Source organism: Dendropsophus ebraccatus, chromosome 6 (genome assembly GCF_027789765.1).
Source record: "Dendropsophus ebraccatus isolate aDenEbr1 chromosome 6, aDenEbr1.pat, whole genome shotgun sequence".
Lineage (NCBI taxonomy): Eukaryota > Metazoa > Chordata > Amphibia > Anura > Hylidae > Dendropsophus > Dendropsophus ebraccatus.
Genome location: NC_091459.1, coordinates 128,496,379 through 128,519,533, shown reverse-complemented (window position 1 = coordinate 128,519,533; position 23,155 = coordinate 128,496,379). Strand labels below are relative to the sequence as shown.

The 23,155-nt window shown below is 40.7% G+C and overlaps 2 protein-coding genes across 2 annotated transcripts in view; both read left to right on the top strand.

Annotated features, from left to right (window-relative positions):
* The window catches only part of LOC138796053 (cysteine-rich venom protein-like), a 427,653-nt gene that overhangs the window by 302,819 nt on the left and 101,679 nt on the right, over positions 1–23,155 (top strand). The window lies entirely within an intron of this gene.
* Positions 651–23,001, top strand: LOC138795082 (allurin-like). The gene is made up of 8 exons (XM_069974037.1): positions 651–864; positions 5,636–5,674; positions 8,085–8,198; positions 10,047–10,137; positions 15,405–15,553; positions 17,377–17,471; positions 20,448–20,542; positions 22,302–23,001. The coding sequence occupies exons 1-8, from the start codon at positions 796–798 to the stop codon at positions 22,307–22,309; spliced, it is 660 nt and encodes a 219-aa protein (XP_069830138.1). The 5' UTR covers positions 651–795; the 3' UTR covers positions 22,310–23,001.

The following is a 23,155-nucleotide window of genomic DNA, read 5'->3' as shown; positions in this document are numbered from 1 at the left end:
TTGTGTCCTTCCTCTACAATGTCCAGCTCAAAAGACTTGTGCACTTCCTCTACCCATGTGACTTCCTTCCTCAGCAGATCTAAAGTGCACTGTGAGAAGGTGAAGAGTGCAACAGAAGAAGTAAAGAGAGAGAAGAACAGATTCCTATAGGTCCACAGATCCATGTGATATACAAATAAACAATAACCCTTTACATACTTCAGCCGTGTAGCATCTGAATACATACATCTAATACAGCGACATCTAGTGGCGAAACTTTATCGCTACCTTCATCACCACTTTTGCACAATAAGTACAAGCTTTTACCAAGGATGTAACCAATAGCAGCAGCCGTGGTAGGACACCACACATACCCTTTTACTATGGAATATGTCCCCAATAAGAAGCAGTATCTTCAATGATCTAGAAAGGAAGGGAAGTGGCAGCCAATGTTGCCCTCTCAGCAGTCCCTTATGGCGCACACATCACAGTGGATGACACTGAATAATCTCAGCTGCCTGGTGGTTTACATTGTGCAGCTAGAATGTAAGAATTGGATAGAATTGAATGTAAAATTTGCTTTATCTTCTGTTTCAGCCCTTCTAAGCTGCGTAGATCAAAGTGACATATCAAACAAACGCACTTGTTAAACGGCCAAATTCCTGGAGTCTGCATCAGCAGCCAATCGTTCCCCGCCTCGTCTCTCTCCTCGGAGATTTTAATTCTTATCGGGACTAGTTTTCCTCTTTCTATGTGAACTCTTTTTCAGGGCTTACAGCATCTATCCTGATTGCAATAGAAGACGACATCTGCAACATGTTCTCAGTCACTACCATCAGCCTGGTGATTTGCCTATCTGCAATGCTTCATATGTCAGATGGAAAAGTAAGTAAGTAGCGATAGCAGGGACCAGCCTAAGAAATAAGGACTGGACTTCTATGCTGCACTGGCATGTACATATTCTCTAGAATAGATTTAGGCCAGGTTCACACTACGTAAAAAAACACGGCCGTTATTTGTGCAATTATGGCCGTTTGTATGAAATATGGCCGTGTTTTTTACGTAGTGTGAACCTGGCCTTACTGTATGTTTGTGCTGATGGTCCCACTGTGCCTTTCCGATGTATGTATATATATATATATATATATATATATATATATATGTTGGGGGTTGGAATTTCTCTAAGTAGAGGTGATATGACTTGAATAGCACTACAGACTCTATGTAGTATGCTAAACCCTGATGGTGAGTGGCGTGCCCTCTAGATCACCTTCAGTTGTTGTTATACTTTTATTTATTTACTTATATACTTTTTGCTATGAAAATTTTTTAAAACAAGATGAATGAGCTAAATTCTACGACCACAAAATGTCTTCTTTTTTTTTGGGGGGGGGGGGGGGGCTGTTTGATGGCCGTTCTTTTTAGATGTCGTAATTTTGTGGCCGAATAACATCTGATATTTCCAAACAACTGCCGGTATTCCAAAAATAATATCTGTTGTATTGAAATAACGGACGTTATTTGGACAAAACAATGACCGTCAAAAAAAAAAAAAAAAAAGGCCATCAAACAGCCAAAAAACATTGGGGAACATTTATCAAGGGCTTTGTGCCTATTCTTAAGCAAATAAATAGATTTTTCACCCATTTATGATCCAGTATTGGACGGGCGAATATTTTGAAGATGCAACTTTTCTTAATCTGCCTGGTTTGAGAGTTCACCCCCCAAAAAATCACATAATCCGTGATTTGTGCCCAATTTATCATCTTTTTCAAAAGAAAATATACTTCACACTTCAGTTACGGCTGGGGGTTACAAAAACAATATGGTACGCTCGGCCACTGTTTGTAGGATGTTTGTCTTCGGTCATTAACAGTTGGTCAGATGAGTCCCTCGCCACCTGTTGTTATCTGTGAGTTTCTCTAGAAATCCATCAGAACTGTGCACTTGGCTCCCTGAGGTGAGAAGAGAAACAAATCCGGCTGTACTGCTGAAATACCATAAAACACTATATAGAATATTATACAGATACCGGTATTCAGATATTTGACCGCTTGTGAACTGGAGTGGGGGCACAAAAACACACACATACACACGCACACACACAATATTAATGTTTTTATATGATTTGGTTTTGAAAAGAGAATAGATAGACAGGAGATAGGTAGATAGATAGATAGATAGATAGATAGATAGATAGATAGATAGATAGATAGATAGATAGATAATAGATAGATAGAGTACATAAAGCAAGAAATTATTATCCATCTTTTACATATTGTATATATATATATATATATATACAGTGGTACCTTGGTTTAAGAGTAACTTGGTTTAAGAGCGTTTTGATATAAGAGATCACAGTTTTTCAAAATTATGACTTGGTTTAAGAGCATTGCTTTGGTTTAAGAGCTCCCTGTACTGTGGGAGCGCGCATGGAGGAGGGGCATGGTCTGCATAGCGGGGTCTACAGCCCTGTACTCAGACCCAGAAGGTCTTCCTCACCTTCCAAATCATACCAGATGCACTTCAGGCTGGGGCTTACATCAGGGGACAGGACTGTGGAGGTAATCTCTCCATAGCTGTAACCCCTCTCTCCCCGGACAGAGAGTGCTGCTATACTGTGCCCACACATCTGCCCTGTTCATTCCTTCATGCTCTCTGCAGTCTCTGTCTGCCCTTGTATCTACCATCCTCTCCATTACTGTACAGTAACCTATAATAACACATATTCTGCTGTTTCTGAATGTTTGTTTCATTAATTTTACATGTTATTCAGAATAATAAATCATTATTTTTGGAGTGTGGAACCAATTGTCTGCATTTCTGTGATTTCTTATGGGAAAATTTGCTTTGGTTTAAGAGTGGATTTGGATTACAAGCACGGTCCCGGAACGAATTATGCTCGTAATCCAAGGCACCACTGTATATATATATATATATAGTAATATAGACAGCACCACAAGAGGTAAAGGATAGAATGCCAGCAGACGGATCTCAGACCAAGGATCAAAGTTCAGCTATCAGCAAATACTCTGCAGCACTCCAAGGTTGCGTGAAAAAACGTGAAGAAATGTATTCCATAAACAAAATTCACAGCAGACAAGGTGAAAAGGAACACGACGTTTCGGCGTACCTTACCCCATTTTCAAGTGCCTTGAAAAATGCCGTAAGGTACGCCGAAACGTTGTGTTCCTTTTCACCTTGTCTGCTGTGAATTTTGTTTATGGAATAAATTTCTTCACGTTTTTTTCACGCAACCTTGGAGTGCTGCTGAGTATTTGCTGATATATATATATATATATATATATATATATATATTTTGATAGATTAGTTGTCTGCCACTTCCCGTACAGCCAGGTCCTCCCTATTTCCTCCACACTTCCATCTCTGTCTCCCAGTAATATATAAATCCATGACGTGAGAATATTAGGAGGACAGAATTTAGTGATTGTTAATTGTTGTCATTAAGTAGAGTATTGTACCGGTGACTGTGTGACATACATTTCCTTGGCCTGAACAATGGGTAAATAGAGTGTAATTTCATGCCTGAGCAGAGTGTGCCCGCCGTGCATTGTTTTGGTGCAACAGCTCTCATGCCAGAGGGTCAACCATTCACACCACAACAAAAGAGGCCTCAGTTATGGAGGGCAGCGGGCACTGTATGTTGTGGGGAATCAGGCACAGGCCATTGTGAGCCACACGCTACTGTATTAGCGTTTGTACTCAGCTACAATATTGGTAGTAGTTGTAGCATTTCATTTTTTTATGCTATTATACAATGAAAGAGCTACTATACATTGATAATATATGTAATCCACCTTCAATTTAATATTTACATTAATACTAGTAATAATAATAATAATAATAATAATAATAATAATAATAATAATAGTAATCAACAAAAGTATTGACTATTGTATTAATCATACACTTAGTTTTGATCATAGATGATGAACACAAAATACTTATAAGCAGTGCCCTTATTCTTTATGAGCAACAAGAACAACAAGAACAACAACAAGAACAACATTAATAATAATAATAATAATAATAATAATAATAATAATAATAATAATAACAGCAACAACAATACATTAAGTATTATCATTATTATACATTATTATTTCTATTATTCATCTATTAAGTAGTATTTATAAAGTTCTAATAAACTATCAATGTTTATTATTGGCATTCTTCTACAGCTGTCATTATTTTTAGTTATTACTAGTACATATACTAAAAAATTATACTACTAAAAATAATACTGACAATAATGCAGATGATGAGGGTGTTATTATTATTATTATTATTATTATTATTATTATTATTATCTTACTACTCATATATATTCTTTTTTTGTTAGTGTTTTTATTATTATTATTATTATTATTATTATTATTATTATATTAATTTGTAAAGAAATTTTAAGACATTCATGCTAATTAAAATAATAGTATTGTAATATTTGTGTTGTTCTTTAGTAGTGATAAAAAAAATTAAATAATAATAATAATAATAATAATTATTATTATTATTATTATTATATATATATATATATATATATATATATATATATATATATATATATTTATTTTATTTTTTTATTTTATTAGGCACAATAGTCAATAGTTTACATCTTAAACTATTAAAATACTGATATTATGAGATATATATCTTTGGTATATAAAGAGTCTCAAAAGCATGCCTATCGACATTTTTCTTTTTAGAGTAGCAATGTTGAAAGTTCTTTGTCAAGTCCATATTTTCAGATGAAGATTGTTTCATCAGGATTACTTGGTCATTCTCTTATTACATGTACCATAAACCTTATAACTAAACAAACAACTTTAACTTTAGTAGTTCACATAATTCAGATGGTGTAGGAAGAGAGTCTGTTAGTCTCGTAAAAGGCATTTCTTATATGCTAGAAGAGTAATATCTATTCCTTTCACCACTATTACCGTCCGAGAGTTTGATAAATTTCATGTCGGTATATAATGAAACAGACATCTTGTTGGTGAGAGCTGAATTTCTTTTTCCCATAGTTTTATAAAAGCCATGCATTTTTTATATTATTATTATTATTAACCTCTCAATGTCTGTCAATATCACTTTTTACAGCAGTTCAGCAGTCGTTGTGTATAGAGCACATACATCTTATCATATCTATAAACAGTGGCGTAGCTACCATAGAGGCAGAGTAGGCAGTTGCTATGGGCCCGTACAGGAGGGGGGCCCTGGGAAGAAGGTAGGAGCATGTGTCCTTCTGCTTAACCCCTTATGTACTGCAGTGTGTAAGTGACCCAATGTTTACTTACATGCTGCAACACAAAAAAGGGTTAACAAGCAGATGACAGAGATCTCCGCTTCACTGCACTGATAAGCTCTGACCTCTGTTCTCCAGCTTCTAGAGCTCCAAAATGTGCCGAGCTCTGTGCACGAGCAGTAAAGCATATATATATGTATATATATATATATATATATATATATATATATATATATATATATATATATACAGTGCTTTGTGTTGTGCATAAGGGAGGGGGGGCCCTTACCATTTTTTCCTACGGGCCCCGTGAATCCTAGCTATGCCCCTGTCTATAAACAAGAAATTTAACAATGTTAATATTTTTTTTCTTTTCTCTTTTAATAGAAAAAGTATGGACCAAAAAAGAACAAGTACCTGGAGGAGGTGAGTTCTGCTCTTGTGCTCTTGTTTTTTTGTTCTATTGCATTATACAGAAGGAAAGAATTGATTGAAGAACTCTTTGATATCATTTCTAGCTAGAGTGAAGTGCTACAAGTTCAACTATGTTAGCTGAAATGAGAAAAACCCTTTAAGGGTAGCTTCACACGTACCGGATCCGCTTCGGATTTCACGCTGTGAGTTTGCAGCAAAATCCGCTGCGGATCCTGGTAGTGTGAAGGTCTATGGGGTTACATATCCACAGCAGAATTTTCATTCCACTTCGGGTATGTAACCCGACCCCTTTAACCCCAAGCCGCCCGTAGCCCCCGACCCGGAGCATACATTACCTGCTCGGCGCCACGGCTGTGTGAGGCCCCCGGCTCCCGTCGGTCCCCATCAGCCAATCAGTGCTGCCGTGCACTGATTGGCTTATGAGGAGTGAGGGGATCAGGGCGGCAGGAGTTAAAGGGGCCGGGTCACATACTGGCAGCGGAATGAAAATTCTCACAGCGTGAAATCAGCTTCGGATCCGGTACGTGTGAAGCTACCCTAAGAAGTCTCAAAATGTGCTAGAAAGGGGATGATAGAGAGATGGGGTAATGAGAGCACGGCTAGGTAACCAGGAACTTAGCAACATGAGTTAGAAAAAACAAGTGTGTAATAACGGAGTAAAAATAAGCTACGTGGCCAAGATTAAGATCTGGTAAAGGAGATTAAGAACAGCCGGATTTGAAGAACTTAGTAAATAATTTAAATATTCCGACCAGCCAAGCATTCCGTAACACAGGTGAGCAAATCGGTTTTAATTTTGCTCCACAATTTCAGAATTTGTCCAAGTCTGATTTTTGTGTTTGTGTGTGATATATATTTATATGGGTATGATGCTTATCAGTTAATATATAGCTCTGATCGGATGCTGCAGTGGCTAAAAGAACCAATCATTAGTTATGAAGCCAGATGCCAGCACACTGACCGGGCGCACAAGTTACAGTTACTGACTGGGGGCGGCTTTTAAAATGTAGACTGACCAGGCTTCTGCACTCCCCCCAATAGTTTCCTAACCCAACTCTAGAAAGTAGATGACTCCATCAAGTAGGTAGATAGTTCTTCTTGTAGGTAGGTAATGCCCCCAAGAAGCTGGTACCCTGCTAGTAGTTTTCTACCCCCTCCAGATAGGTAACTCCCACTGTAGGTACAAAGGTCCCCCGCTGTAATTTCCTAGCTCTTCCAGTTGGTCATTAGCTCCCACAATAGGTAGTTAGGCCCCCACAGATGGGAGATAGGTCCTAGTAGGTAGAGCCCTCAGTGGATAGATAGCCACACAGTAAGTAAATAGGTACCCTGATTCGCTAGATAAGTGGCAACAGTAGATAAATAATCCCCCCTCTAGGTATATAACCAGTTACAGAGGTAAACAGTTATGCTGTATACATTGCAGCTTACCTGCTCAGTGGAGGCACTGGTTAGGTGCTCTACCACAGGACCGGCTCCAGGTTTTTGCAGGCCCTTGGAGCCTCACACACATTGCTGACACATATACTACTGACTGACACACACATTACCGACTGACACACACATTACTGACTGACACACACATTACTGACTGACACACACACACATTACCGACTGACACACACATTACTGACTGACACACACATTACTGACTGAAACACACACAATACTAACTGACACACACACACACACTACTGACCAACACACACACACACACAGTACTAACTAACACACACACACACACACATTACTGACCGACACACACACATTACTAACTGACACACACACAAACAGCACTTACAGCTCAGTCTTCTCCCTCATCCTCTCTTCTGGACCGATCTAGACACTATAGTATTGAGGACCTGTGGGTCATGTGATCAGTTCCTTCATCCCTCTCTCTCTGCAGGAGGCTGGCAGGTCCTGCTCTTTCTCTGTCTTCTGATGTTCAGCCCCTCACCTTGCACTACAGTAAGGAGGCTGAACATTAGAACACCGGGCCCCTCTCCCTCTCTGGTCCCCTAAGGGCACTGTGGGCCCCGACACTTGCCCGGGTAAGCCCTGTGCTGATGCCGGCCCTGCTGTCCCACATAGGTAGTGGACCATGGCCTCCTTCTAATGTATGGTGCCCAGATGAAGAAAAGATGAAGCTGTGGCAGTGAAAATGCAGGACAAGATTTTTTGGGATACCAGTAGAAGCTTCTTTTTTCTTTTGCTGCTATTTTTTCCCATTTCCCCTCACAAATATTTTTTTTCTGGTTTTGCAATAATATGCTAGAAGCAATAAAACATTTGAGGATCTTAGAAGGAGATGAGGAAAAAACAAAAGGGACAAATGTAAATTAGTTTGCGCTTGAAGAAAGTATTATAATACCCATCATATTTACTGTATTCTTTATTACAGGATAAATATCCCCACGTGCTTCCTGTGACCGAGGACGATAAAACTGAGATAGCCAATGCCCACAATGATCTAAGAAGGAACGTGTGGCCATCAGCTGCCAACATGTATAAAATAGTAGGTTACCCTATTATTATACAGACACAAATCTAAAATGTTTTAGGATCCTTAAAGTGTCCCTGTCGTTATAACTTTCAAAATCTAAATCAGCAGTAGATGTGATATAAAGCAAGTTTGCATTATACATTTATTATTATTATTATTATTATTATTATTTTAGTTATCATGGAGAAATTGGCATTTCCTGTTTTCTGACTTTTTTTTCTCAAGAAACAAGAAAAATAGTCAGAAAACAGGAAGTCCTGTGTATCCCAGGCAATCTGAGTGCTCACAGAGAGAAGGCAGTCATGTGACAGATAGCCCCATTGAGCCATGACTATGTACTAGCCAGAATTTAGGTGTTTAGTCTGTTTTTTTCAACCAGCACAAGTCAAAAAATCTGCCTTCAGGAGAGTGGACCTGAATTTCTGGTAAGTATAGCTTTGTTTAACAGCATCATAACAATAACAAAAAAAAATTATGAATGTATATTGCAAACTTGCCTTATTTCTCATCTACTGTTGATTTAGATTTTTAAAGTTATAACGACAGGGGCACTTTAAATCTAGAATGATTATATTTATTACCAAATCACATGTATCTCCAGGAAGGACCAAAACTACAAACTGAGCAGTGGGAAAATGTCTTAAAGGGGTACTCTGGAGAAAATTTTTTTTTTCAAATAAAAGTTTTACAAATATTCAAATTGATAAATTTAATAAAAATCTCAAGTCTTCAAGCTGCTGTATGTCCTGCAGAAAGTGGTGTATTCTTACCAGTCTGACACAGTGCTCTCTCTGCTTTGTCCATGTCAGGAACTGTCCAGAGCAGTAGCAAATCCCCATAGAAAACCTCTCCTGCTCTGGACAGTTCCTGACATGGACAGAGGTGGCAGCAGAGAGCACTGTGTCAGACTGGAAAGAATACACCACTTCCTGCAAGACGTACAGCAGCTGATAAGTACTGGAAGACTGGAGATTTTTAAATAGAAGTAATTTACATATCATTATAGCTTTTATTCTATTTATCCCTTAATTTGGGTAGATTTCTTGAAAGCTTTTTTTTTTTTTTTCTTTAAAGTGAATGTATCAACTAAATTTAAATTTTTTATATTTAGATGCAGACACTGAAAAATATTCCTTTTTGTAAACTGTTTTTATTTTTTGATGGTTGTTATGGGAGCAGCCATCTAATTTGAGCAGTTTTAAACAGCGTTAAAGGGGTTGTCCATTAAAAATCCTTTTCTTTTCAATCAGCTGATAGCAGAAAGTTATATAGATTTGTAATTTACTTCTATTAAAAAATCTCAAGTCTTCCTGTACTTATTAGCTACTATATGTCCTGCAGGAAATATTGTTTTATTTTCAGTCTGATACAGTGCTCTCTGCTGCTATCTCTGGCCGAGACAGGAACTCTGTCTCAGTTTTCTATTAATCCCCATAGAAAACCTCTCCTGCTCTGGGCAGTTCCTGTCTTGGCCAGAGATGTAAGCAGAGATGACTGAAAATAAAACAACATTTCCTGCAGGACATATAGAAGCCAATAAGTATGGGAACGCTTAAGATTTTTTAGTAGAAGTAAATTACAAATCTGTATAACTTTCTGACACCAGTTGATTTGATTGGACAACCTCTTTAAGTGATATACTTTATAGGAAACCCCATGGACATAGACACAATGAATATCTCCAGACCTCAGTTTTCCCCTGTAATGCATTTTCCTACCACTCTAATTCATCAGGATATCTAAGATAGATCTGCAGCAGTACTTTATGACCAAGTTTCTTTAAATCTAAACTATTAAACTTGCTATATTGTTTATAAGGAAAATAGTTCAGTTGTTCTGTTTATCTCTATCTGTTCTAAGGTTTGGAATGAAGAAGCTGCATTTAATGCAATGAAGCATGCGGCAAAGTGTGTTAAAGGACACAGCGATATTAAATGTAGAGAGATAACACGTAAGTATGAAATATGCTATAATAGAGTTATATAGAGATGGGCAAAGCACTCAGAAATTCACTTTGCTAAATTCGAGGATTTCACTGCAAATTCGCGAATATTCGCAAATCTAACCTAAACGAATCACTACAGTTAAACAATTGTTTAGATGAAGCAAAATTCTCTGCAAACTAGCAAAAATTCATCAACATAAAGCATGTTTTCTTTTTAGTTTTGCTTTAAAAAAAAAAAAAAAAAAATAGCAAAACAAGAAAAAAAATATGCTGTTTTAAGTTACTATACTGTTAATCAATTTCTTAATATAATAGAATAGAGGATCCCTTTCCCGTCTACTGCATTATAGCAGGAAATTGATTAACAGTATATTAACTTAAAACAGCATATTTTCACTTCAGTTTTGCTATTGTGAACGTAAAATAGCTAAATTAGAATACAGATTTCCGGGATTAAGTAAATATAAGCCAAAATCTGGAGCAGTATTGTGGTGTCCCACCACTGGTATTTTTCTCTTCTTCTGTGCACCTGTCAAAAAGCTTTTCACTCAGGTTAAGTAATGGATCAAGTATTCACTTTCCCCACTAGGTGTCAGTATTCCTTATGTACTTATTTCTATGCACAGCTGAAGAAGGTCATGGGTTAATGTTTGTTGTACCATGTGTTATGTGCTGACCACCAGGAGGTGCCCTTTTCCTCTCTACCTATCCTCTCTATTCTTTTTCCTGCACATACTAATCCCCACCACTCACAGGCAGGCACACAAAAAGCCCCTGTAGGAGGAGTTTCACTGGTGGAGGAAGTGCAGGGAAGTCCTACTTAGATTCTCAGTGAGAGAGGACACAAAACACAACAGTTCCTACGGAAGTTAAGCCAGGGCCTGGCCGATGCCAGGTCCTATGTCAGGGACACTACAGTTAGTTGAAGAAAAAAAAAAAAAAAACTTGGCAGCACATCTATGCCTCTGTAACAGAAAGTGCAACAGCAACCCACAGGTCCAAGGGCTTACCGTACATACTCCGATTTTAGCAAACTATTTGATCAAAGTGAACCATGTCACCATGCTAAAGGGGAACTCCAGGTAGAGGTTAAAAAAAAAATGAAAATTCTGCTGAAGCATATAGCATTACTTACCTGTCTATCCCAGTTTTAAAACTACCATAAAATCCTTTTTTTTGCGCATGTGTGTGTGGGGGAGGTTGTTCTATATTGTGTTTCTGTACTTCCTGGTTGAGCAGTTTTCAGAATACAGTACTGGTTCCAGAATGCAATGCTTTACCTTAGCTGTTCATCACAGTTCTCCACCCTTCCCATTCCCCACCCAAATCTGTTGCAGAACATCTAGGCTGTGTTCACACATTGCAGTTTCATTGTGTTACTGAATCATTTGCAGTACTTTATCATTTCATTGTGGTTCCATCCACACAGTGCGCTGTATTCTCTCCCTGTAACACCACACAGCACATTGTATTCTCTACCTGTAACACCACACAGCACACTGTATTCTCTACCTGTAACACCACACAGCACACTGTATTCTCTACCTGTAACACCACACAGCACGCTGTATTCTCTACCTGTAACACCACACAGCACACTGTATTCTCTACCTGTAACACCACATAGCACTGTATAACCTACCTGTAACACCACACAGCACGCTGTATTCTTTACCTGTAACACCACACAGCGCTGTATTCTCTACCTGTAACACCACACAGCACGCTGTATTCTCTACCTGTAACACTACACAGCACACTGTATTCTCTACCTGTAACACCACACAGCACACTGTATTCTTTACTTGTAACACCACACAGCACACTGTATTCTCTACCTGTAACAGCACACAGCGAACTGTATCCTCTACCTGTAACACCACACAGCGCTGTATTCTCTACCTGTAACACCACACAGGACGCTGTATTCTCTACCTGTAACACCACACAGCACGCTGTATTCTCTACCTGTAATACCACACAGCACGCTGTATTCTCTACCTGTAACATCACACAGCACGGTGTATTCTCTACCTGTAACACCACACAGCATGCTGTACTCTCTACCTGTAACACCACACAGCACACAGTATTCTCTACCTGTAACACCACACAGCACACTGTATGTTCTGCCTGTAACACCACACAGTGCGCTGTATTCTCTCCCTGTAACACCACGCAGCACACTATATTCTCTGCCTGTAACAGCACACAGCACGCTGTATTCTCTACCTGTAACAGCACACAGCACGCTGTATTCTCTACCTGTAACACCACACAGCACGCTGTATTCTCTACCTGTAACACCACACAGCACGCTGTATTCTCTACCTGTAACAGCACACAGCACGCTGTATTCTCTACCTGTAACACCACACAGCACGCTGTATTCTCTACCTGTAACACCACACAGCACGCTGTATTCTCTACCTGTAACAGCACACAGCACGCTGTATTCTCTACCTGTAACACCACACAGCACCCTGTATTCTGTACCTGTAACACCACACAGCACACTGTATGTTCTGCCTGTAACACCACGCAGCACGCTGTATTCTCTCCCTGTAACACCACACAGCACACTGTATTCTCTGCCTGTAACACCACACAGCACGCTGTATTCTCTACCTGTAACACCACACAGCATGCTGTATTCTCTACCTGTTACACCACACAGCACCCTGTATTATCTACCTGTAACACCACACAGTGCTGTATTCTCTACCTGTAACACCACACAGAATGCTGTATTCTCTACTTGTAACGCCAATATTGGAATAAAGTATAAAACTTTTTGATTTTTTTTTTCCTTTTCATTTTCACGCACATATTATACATAGCATCTTTTATCTTTGAAGTTGAGCCCCACATAAAGGACTTTATCTGATATTAGCTTACATGAGATATACTGTTTATGCCTCGTTTATTGTGCAGGTTGGATTGGCAGTGTCGGCTCTGATCCTTTCTGCTATTTAGCATAATTTACTTGTGTTACGACATCATTTCTGTGAATATGCTGCAGTACTGCAATGAAACTCCAACATGTGTGAACATAGCCCTAATGTCACTGCACACTTCTGCACAATCAGTGAAGTTGCAGCATCTGCTTCTGACTGATCAGAGATCGTGAATCACTCACTCAAGGGGATTGGGGGATCCAGCCAAGCCTCCTGTGACATCATGCCCAGCCCCCTGTCTGCATCATCAGCCTGCGCTCAGCAAACACACACTATGTGAGACAGAGGCATGGAGTATTTGTCTCCTAAGGGGGGAGAGCAGTGGGAGCAGGAGACAATGTGAATTGGCACACAGGCCATTTTTCTTCATTTCTATCAGCTACCAGTGTGGCAGAACCATACAGATATGGTAATACATTATATAGACACATCTATATAACTTTCAATGTACTTTTAATAGAAAACAAATTGTCCTCATGTGGAGTTCCGCTTTAAGGTGTCCTCAGAGACATGGTTCCTACTCAGTTTTGGTTTCTGGTATTGCTTTACATATATATAATTGTCAATAACATGACACAAATTTTATATATGTATTAGAAACCTAATGCAGTACACCTCATTGCCAACTGACATACAGCAGAACCCATCATAAACAGTCATGGCCAAAAGTTTTGAGAATGATACAAATATTAATTTTTACAAAGCCTACTGCTTCAGTTTTTAAAATGGCAATTTGCATATACTCCAGAATGTTATAAAGAGTGATCAGCTTAACAGCAATTACTTACAAAGTCAATATTTGCCTAGAAAATGAACTTTACCCCCCAAAACACATTTCAACATCATTGCAGCCCTGCCTTAAAGGACCAGCTAACATCGTTTCAGTGATTGCTCCATTAACACAGGTGTGGGTGTTGATAAGGACAGGACTGGAGATCAATCTGTCATGATTAAGTAAGAATCACACCACTGGACACTTTAAAAGGAGGCTGGTGCTTGGCATCATTGTTTCTCTTCTGTTAACCATGGTTATCTCTAAAGAAACAAGTCATCATTGCACTGCACAAAAATGGCCTAACAGAGAAGAGTATCGCAGCTGGAAAGATTGCACCTCTGTCAACAATCTATCGCATCATCAAGAACTTCAAGAAGACCAGCAAGCGCCAGGACCGTCTCTTAAAAGTGTTGCAGCTGCGGGATGGGGCTACCAGCAGTGCAGAGCTTGCTCAGGAATGGCAGCAGGCAGGTGTTAGTGCATCTGCACGCACTGTGAGGCGGAGACTCTTGGCCTGGTCTCAAGGAGGGCATCAAAGAAGCCACTTCTCTCCAGAAAAAAACATCAGGGACAGACTGATATTCTGCAAAAGGTACAGGGAGTGGACTGCTGAGGACTGGGGGAAAGTCATTTTCTCTGATGAATCCCCTTTCTGATTGTTTGGGACATCTGGAAAACAGCTTATTCGGAGAAGAGGAGGTGAGCGCTACCACCAGTCTTGTCTTATGCCAACTGTAAAGCATCCTGAAATGATTCATGTGTGGGGTTGCTTCTCAGCCAAGGGAATCGTCTCTCTGTCTTGCCTAAAAACACAGCCATGAATAAAGAATGGTACCAGAATGTCCTCCAAAAGCAACTTCTCCCAACCGTCCAAGAGCAGTTTGGCGATCAACAATGCCTTTTCCAGCATGATGGAGCACCTTGCCGTAAAGCAAAGGTGATAACCAAATGGCTCAGGGAACAAAACAGATATTTTGGGTCCATGGCCTGGAAACTCCCCAGATCTTAAGCCCATTGAGAACTTGTGGTCAATCATCAAGAGACGGGTGGACAAAAAACAAAAACCAACAAATTCTGATGAAATGCAAGCATTGATTGTGCAAGAATGGACGGCTATCAGTCAGGATTTGGTCCAGAAGGTGATTGAGAGCAGCCAGGGAGAATTGCAGAGGTCCTGAAGAAGAGGGGTCAACACTGCAAATATTGACTTGCTGCATTAACTCATTCTAACTGTCAATATAAGCTTTTGTTACTCATAATATGATTGCAATTATATTTCTGTATGTGATAAAAACATCTGACACATAAAAACCAGAGGGCAGCAGATCATGTGAAAATATAATATTTGTGTCATTCTCAAAACTTTTGGCCATGACTGTGTGTTTGTGTATATATATATATATATATATATATATATATATATATATATATATACAGCGAGCGAGGTTTCCATCAATCCAGTTATAAAATATCATGTCCGGTAGCTGTAAGTCTGACTGGTCAGGAGTTTCCAAAAGGCTAATATAATCTTTTCTTTCTAGGTCCAGCTCCTTATTCTTGTGGAGAAAATATGTTCTTTTCATCTGCTATCACTCCCTGGACTGAGGTGATCCAAGACTGGGACAGTGAAAAAGAAGACTTCACTTATGGTGTAGGCGGTGGCTTTAAAACTGTTGGCCATTACACCCAGGTAATACAGAAAACATAATGTAGAATCATGCAGGGTTTCTCAGAGATTAGAAAAATGGCTTTTATTTATTTATTTGTAATTATTATTTTTTTTTTTTTTTTTTTTATGTATTTACTTATTTTCATTTGACTTGTGTCAGAGAATAATAGTGCAAAACTGATAAACAACCCGACCCTGGTTTTCTATTTAATACCACCCCAGTACATTCAGAATCTCGTTATTATTGGTTTGCAGTATAACAGTCTGGGGTGAGAGGAGATCAAACCTCAGCAGCTGCAGAACCTTATAATACACACCTCAGCTACTGCAGAACCTTATAATACACACCTCAGCTGCTGCAGAACCTTATAATACACACCTCAGCTGCTGCAGATCATTATAATACACACCTCAGGTGCAGCAGAACCTCATAATACACACCTCAGCAGCTGCAGAACCTTATAGTACTCACATCAGCTACTGCAGAACCTTATAATACACACCTCAGCTGCTGCAGAACATTATAATACACACCTCAGCAGCTGCAGAACCTTATAATACACACCTCAGCTGCTGCAGAACATTATAATACACACCTCAGCTGCTGCAGAACCTCATAATACACACCTCAGCTGCTGCAGAACCTCATAATACACCTCAGCTGCTGCAGAATATCACAACACACCTCAGTTGCTGAAGAACCTCATAACACACCTTAGCGGCTGCAGAACATCAAAACACACCTCAGCTGCTGGAGAACCTTATAACACACCTCAGCTGCTGAAGAACCTCATAATAATCTCAGTTGCTGCAGAGCCTTATAATACACCTCAGCTGCTGCAGAACCTCATAATGAACCTCAGCTTCTGCAGAACCTGATAATACACCTCAGCTGCTGCAGACAAACATAATACACACCTCATCTGGTTCAGAACCTTATAATACACACCTCAGTTGCTGCAGAACCTCACAACACACCTCAGTTGCTGCAGAACCTCATAACACACCTCAGCGGCTGCAGAGCATCATAACACACCTCAGCTGCTGAAGAACCTTATAATACACCTCAGCTGCTGCAGAACCTCATAATACTGCTCAGCTGCTTCAGAACCTGATAATGCACCACAGCTGCTGCAGAGAAACATAATACACACCTCATCTGGTGCAGAACCTTATAATACACACCTCAGCTGCTGCAGAACATTGTAATACACACCTCAGCTGCTGCAGAACATTATAATACACCTCAGCTGCTGCAGAAACTCATAATACACCTCAGCTGCTGCAGAACCTTATATCTCAGCTGCTGTAGAACCTCATAATACACCTCAGCTGCTGTAGAACTGCCCCTTGCTGGTGTGAGGATGAGGGGAGGACACATTGCCCCTTGCTGGTGTGATGATCTGGAGAGGACATACTACCCCTTGCTGGTGTGATGATCTGGGGAGCACACACTGCCCCCTGCTGGTGTGATGATATGAGAAGTAGTGATGAATAAACTTAGGTTAGGCTTTATGGCTGAATCTGAACGCTTAGCATTCAGGTCCCGGCATCTGGAGAAATTGGATGTTGCCGTAGGGAGTCCTGGAAAACATTGATACAGCCATAGGCACCTCTAGTAGTGATGGAAGGATGGCAGTAAGACCTCAGTGATATGTACAGGACATCCTGCGGCCACATGTGTTCCAACGGATATTGGAGGATACAGGTTCTGTATGGTGTCCTGGCAAAGGTTATTTCAATGTAAATTGTTAAAGGGTTAATGAGACACACATGACATGCGCCACAATGAAAATTAAATGTTACTTTCCCCTTTCACTTATATTCTGTTTATTGCTGTTAAGGTGGCCTGGTGGAATTCAGTATATGTTGGTTGTGGAGCTGCAAAATGTGACAACTTGAAATATCCATACGTGTATGTCTGTCACTACTGTCCAATGTAAGTAATGTCGCCGCTGCTGCCGATATGCAACAACGGCCGTGATTGATACTTAACTTACATTGTGCTGCAGCAAGAGGGTATCCCGGCCAGAGTGTATACACATAGGGGGAGATTTATCAAACATGGTGTACAGTGAAACTGGCTCAGTTGCCCCTAGCAACCAATCAGATTCCACTTTACATTCCTCACAGGCTCTTTGGAAAATGAAAGGTGGAATCTGATTGGTTGCTAGGGGCAACTGAGCCAGTTTCACTTTACACCATGTTTGATAAATCTCCCCCATAGTTTACAATCCAGTCAGAATCACTAGCAGCCGCACAAAAAACGGACATGTCAGTGCACACAATGGAGCGTGCGGTGGTGAATTGGGATGCCAGCACATACTGATGCTCCCACATTCCCAATTCATCAGAAATTAAGATCATCCAGCCGGTACTGCAGTATCGGCCGGGATGATCTTCTCAAACACCGCCCGGGTCACAGAGTGGCCGGTGTTTTACAAAGTGTGAACATGGCCTAATAGATCTATCTATCTCCTATCTATCTATCTATCTATCTATCTATCTATCTATCTATCTATCTCCTATCTATCTATCTATCTATCTATCTATCTATCTATCTCCTATCTATCTATCTATCTCCTATCTATCTATCTATCTATCTATCTATCTATCTATCTATCTATCTATCTATCTCCTATCTATCTATCTCCTATCTATCTATCTATCTATCTATCTATCTATCTATCTATCTATCGATCTATCTATCCAGGGCCGCTTCTGCCATGAAGCGAAATGAGTAGTCTGCCTCAGGCGGCAGATTTTGCGGTCCTGCAGGGGGCGGCATAATGTTCCCCCTGCTGTCATTTTTGTTAAGTTTCACTTAACAAAAATGACAGCAGCCCTGCAGCCACTAACCTGTCCCGCCAGAGCCAGCCCGCCGCCCACGCTGACCTCTGTCCCCGCGTCCCGCCAGGCTCCCGTGATGTCACCCAGCAGCTCTCCTTGCCCTCTGCTGTGTGTGGTGAGTGTCCGGAGTCGCGGGGTCGGAGGGGGTCGCACCGTTGCGCTCGGGTCGGGGGGGGGGGGGGCTTGTGCTTCGGGTGCCAGTGAGGGGGCAGCCGCCTGAGGTTTGCCTCAGGCGGCAGAGACCCCAGAATCGGCCCTGTATCAATCTATCTATCTATCTATCTATCTATCTATCTATCTATCTATCTATCTCCTATCTATCTATCTATCTATCTATCTATCTATCTATCTATCTATCTCCTATCTATCTATCTACCTATCCATCTATCTTCTATCTATCTATCTATCTATCTATCTATCCATCTATCTATCTATCTACATATCCATCTATCTTCTATCTATCTATCTATCTAAAATATATATGATTTGATATCATTTGACTGACAGCTACTAGAGTAAGAGGGCATAGGATGGACCTACCTGGGCTCATGCTGTGCTAAGGGAATTCCCCCTGGGCTTTTGGGTCTAATTTACATATAAACAAAAAGACTTATATCTCAGAGATAGAACAGACTATAGAGATTTTTAAAAAAGTATGCCCCGAGTCACTTTTTGCATGGGAGCAAATTTGATCAAACCGAAAATGTTACCATAGGGTCGAAAGTAATATTTGTGTAAAATATTAATGTACTGTACTGTACTATACTGCAGTAGACTATAGAAGGACTACACCACACAGGACACATCCTCTACACTACACGACACAGGACACATCCCCTACACTACACCACACAGGACACATCCTCTATACTACACCACACAGGACACATCCTCTATACTACACCACACAGGACACCTCCTCTATATTACACCACACAAGACACCTTCTCTATTCTACACCACACAGGGCACATCCTATATACTACACCACACAGGCCACATCTTCTATACTACACCACACAGGACACCTCCTCTATATTACACCACACCACACAGGACACATCCTCTATATACTACACCACACAGGACACATCCTCTACACTACACCACACAGGACACCTCCTCTATATTACACCACACCACACAGGACACATCCTCTACACTACACCACACAGGACACATCCTATATACACTACACCACACCACACAGGACACCTCCTCTACACTACACCACACAGGACACATCCTCTATACTACACCACACAGAACAGATCCTCTATACTACACCACATAGGACACATCCTCTATACTACACCACACAGGACACATCCTCTACACTACACCACACAGGACACATCCTCTATACTACACCACACAGGACACATCCTCTATACTACACCACACAGGACACGTCCTCTATATTACACCACACCACACAGGACACACCCTCTATACTACACCTTACAGGACACATCCTATATACTACACCACACAGGACACATCCTCTATACTACACCACACAGGACACTCCCTCTATACTACACTACACAGGACACTCCTTCTATACTACACCACACAGGACATATCCTCTATACTACACCACACAGGATAGCTGACAGATCCTTTATACTACACCACAGAGGACACATCCTCTATACTACACCACACAGGACACATCCTCTATACTACACCACACAGGACACCTCCTCTATACTACACCACACAGGACACATCCTCTATACTACACCACACAGGACACCTCCTCTATACTACACCACACAGGACACCTCCTCTATATTACACCACACAGGATACCTCCTCTATACTACACCACACAGGACACATCCTCTATACTACACCACACAGGACACATCCTCTATACTACACCACACAGGACACATCCTCTATAATACACCACACAGGACACATCCTCTATACTACACCACACAGGAGAGCTGACAGATCCTCTTTAATCATTATATTTCCATGGAACTAATAAATTTTTCTTTAATGAATCTGATTCAGAAATTCACATTTTAACCTAACATTCTTGTGTACTGTTTAGAGGTAATGATTATGATACGCAGAACAAACCATACCTAAAAGGCCGATGGTGCTCCAAATGCAGTAATAAAGAAACATGTGAAGATAAACTATGTGGTAAGAACTTTATTTTGAATGTACCGTTTATCACAACATTATTCATGAAAAATGTTCCCAAAGTCAGAACATAATCCCGGACCACCCCCATCCCCACCCTGGCTTATCTACCAAGATTTCTCTCTGTAAGACAATGGACTGCACCAAGATCCCAGCCCTACTGCTCTGCATGGAATAGGATACTAAGCTCTGCCTGCTCTGCTAAGCTTACACAACTTCTAAATTCTAGAGGTAGACTAGAAAGATGCAGTGTTATATGTTCATTTCTTGGATGCTTGTTCCTTTACAACATATATACATGGTGAGACTCCACTGTAGTAAGTGAGTTACAGAAATAAGTCAGTAATCTCTATACATACACAGTGGTGCCTTGGATTACGAGCATAATTTGTTCCGGGACCGCGCTTGTAATCCAAATCCACTCTTAAACCAAAGCAAATTTTTTCCATAAGAAATCATTGGAATGCAGAAAATTGGTTCCACACTCCAAAATAATGATTTTTTTTTATTCTGAATAACATGTAGAACAAATGAAACAAACAATGAGAAACAGCTGACTATTACATATTATAAGTTACTGTACAGTATAGCAATCAGCATGTGGAGTATAATGTATAGTAACTGCATAAGCCTGAAAACACAGCAGCAGTTTGTAGATACAGGATCGAACTGCAAATCCCCATAATGCAGTAGCGTAGTACAACAGGCTAGAATAGAGAAGCAGGCCTGCTGTAGGAGGTCTGTGTGGTCACATGACAGCAATGGGGAAGGGTGTGTGTTCAGCATGGACCAATCAGGAAGTGAGCTGTGCAGGAGGACAGTGACAGAAACTTTTCTATACAGAAGTGTGAATGGCAGAGTGTAAGTGCAGGCACATTACAGCAGCAGTGTCTATAGCTGAGTGTGAGTGCAGGCACATTATAGCAGCAGTGTGTACAGCTGATTGTAAGTGCAGGCACATAATAGCAGCAGTGTGTCTAGCTGAGTGTGAGTGCAGGCACATTATAGCAGCAGTGTGTATAGCTGAGTGTAAGTGCAGGCACATTATAGCAGCAGTGTGTATAGCTGAGTGTAAGTGCAGACACATTATAGCAGCAGTGTGTACGGCTGAGTGTAAGTGCAGACACATTATAGCAGCAGTGTGAATAGCTGAGTGTGAGTGCAGGCACATTATAGCAGCAGTGTGTATAGCTGAGTGTAAGTGCAGGCACATTATAGCAGCAGTGTGTATAGCTGAGTGTAAGTGCAGACACATTATAGCAGCAGTGTGTATGGCTGAGTGTAAGTGCAGACACATTATAGCAGCAGTGTGTATAGCAGAGTGTAAGTGCAAGCACATTATAGCAGTCGTGTGAGTGGCTGAGTGTAAGTGCAGGCACGTTATAGCAAGAATGAAGAAGATGTGAAACATAAGGGCTAACAGAGACTGCAGGGAGCATGAAGCAACAAGCAGAAAGGGATCTGCTCCTGGGTCAGGGCTATAGAACCCGTTATGCAGAGCATACCCTTCCCCCACATGCCCTCCCACCCAGTACAGGGAGCTCTTAAACCAAAGCAATGCTTTTAATCCAAGTTACAGTTTTGAAAAGCTGTGAGATTTTCTTGAAAAACGCTGTCAATCCAAATTACTCTTAAACCAAGGTACCACTGTAGATTAAATTGGTGAATGACCTCACATTTGGGGCAGTCAATAACTGTAGATACCACTAGAAAATACTACTATATACAGCCTAAATCTATATTTTTTCTTTTATTTCAGTTAAATAATCGAAGAAGAAGATAAAGACATCTGGACATCAGACCCCGGCTCTTGTCCTGTTCTTTCTGTTATTGTGCAATGAACGCTGTCAACGATTCATAATCCAATAAATGATAACAATTCAGTATAAAAACAAAATTGTCAAAGGAATTCTAAGTAAATCATGGCTTTCATCAAACCTCACTGAGCATCGTCATGGATTTTGTTAATAGAGCAGCATGACATGGTTGTGTGTCTGATACACCTCTAGGCACTACGTAAGTTTCCGGCCGTAGCGCGTTCCGTGAATAAGCAGCCGGAGACTTACGTAGTTTGCGTACAATGGAAAGTATACAATGTATGGCTGCACAGTTCACACTACGTACGAACTTACGCCCGGATCGTACGAGGCACCGTAAAAAATTAACCAGACCATTGTTTGAGGATGAAAATGCCGTAACTTACGCCCGTAGTGTTACATGCGGTCCCGTACGTAGTGGTGATTTCTTCATTTTTACAGCTTTTTGTGCCGATCCAAAAGGTTCTGTGGGGTGTCCGGGGCTAGGCGAAGATTTCCAAGTAAAAGACCGCTGTCAGATCTCTACGTAGGGCGCTCTGGAAGCGTAAGTGGACTGCGGGCGTAAGTTCGCGGTCCGTACGTAGCCGGCCGCAAGTAGCGTAAATCTCCGGCCGGAGTTTAACACGTATATGTCCGGCCGCGGCCGGACATATTCGCAGTGTGACATAGCCCTAGAAAGATTCATGGACCAGCGTGTGCAGGTGAAGACATCAGACGTGTTTATTGGAAAGACCCATAAGAACATGGACACATCGATCACTTCTCACAGAACGTCAACGCGTTTCTGGCGCATGCG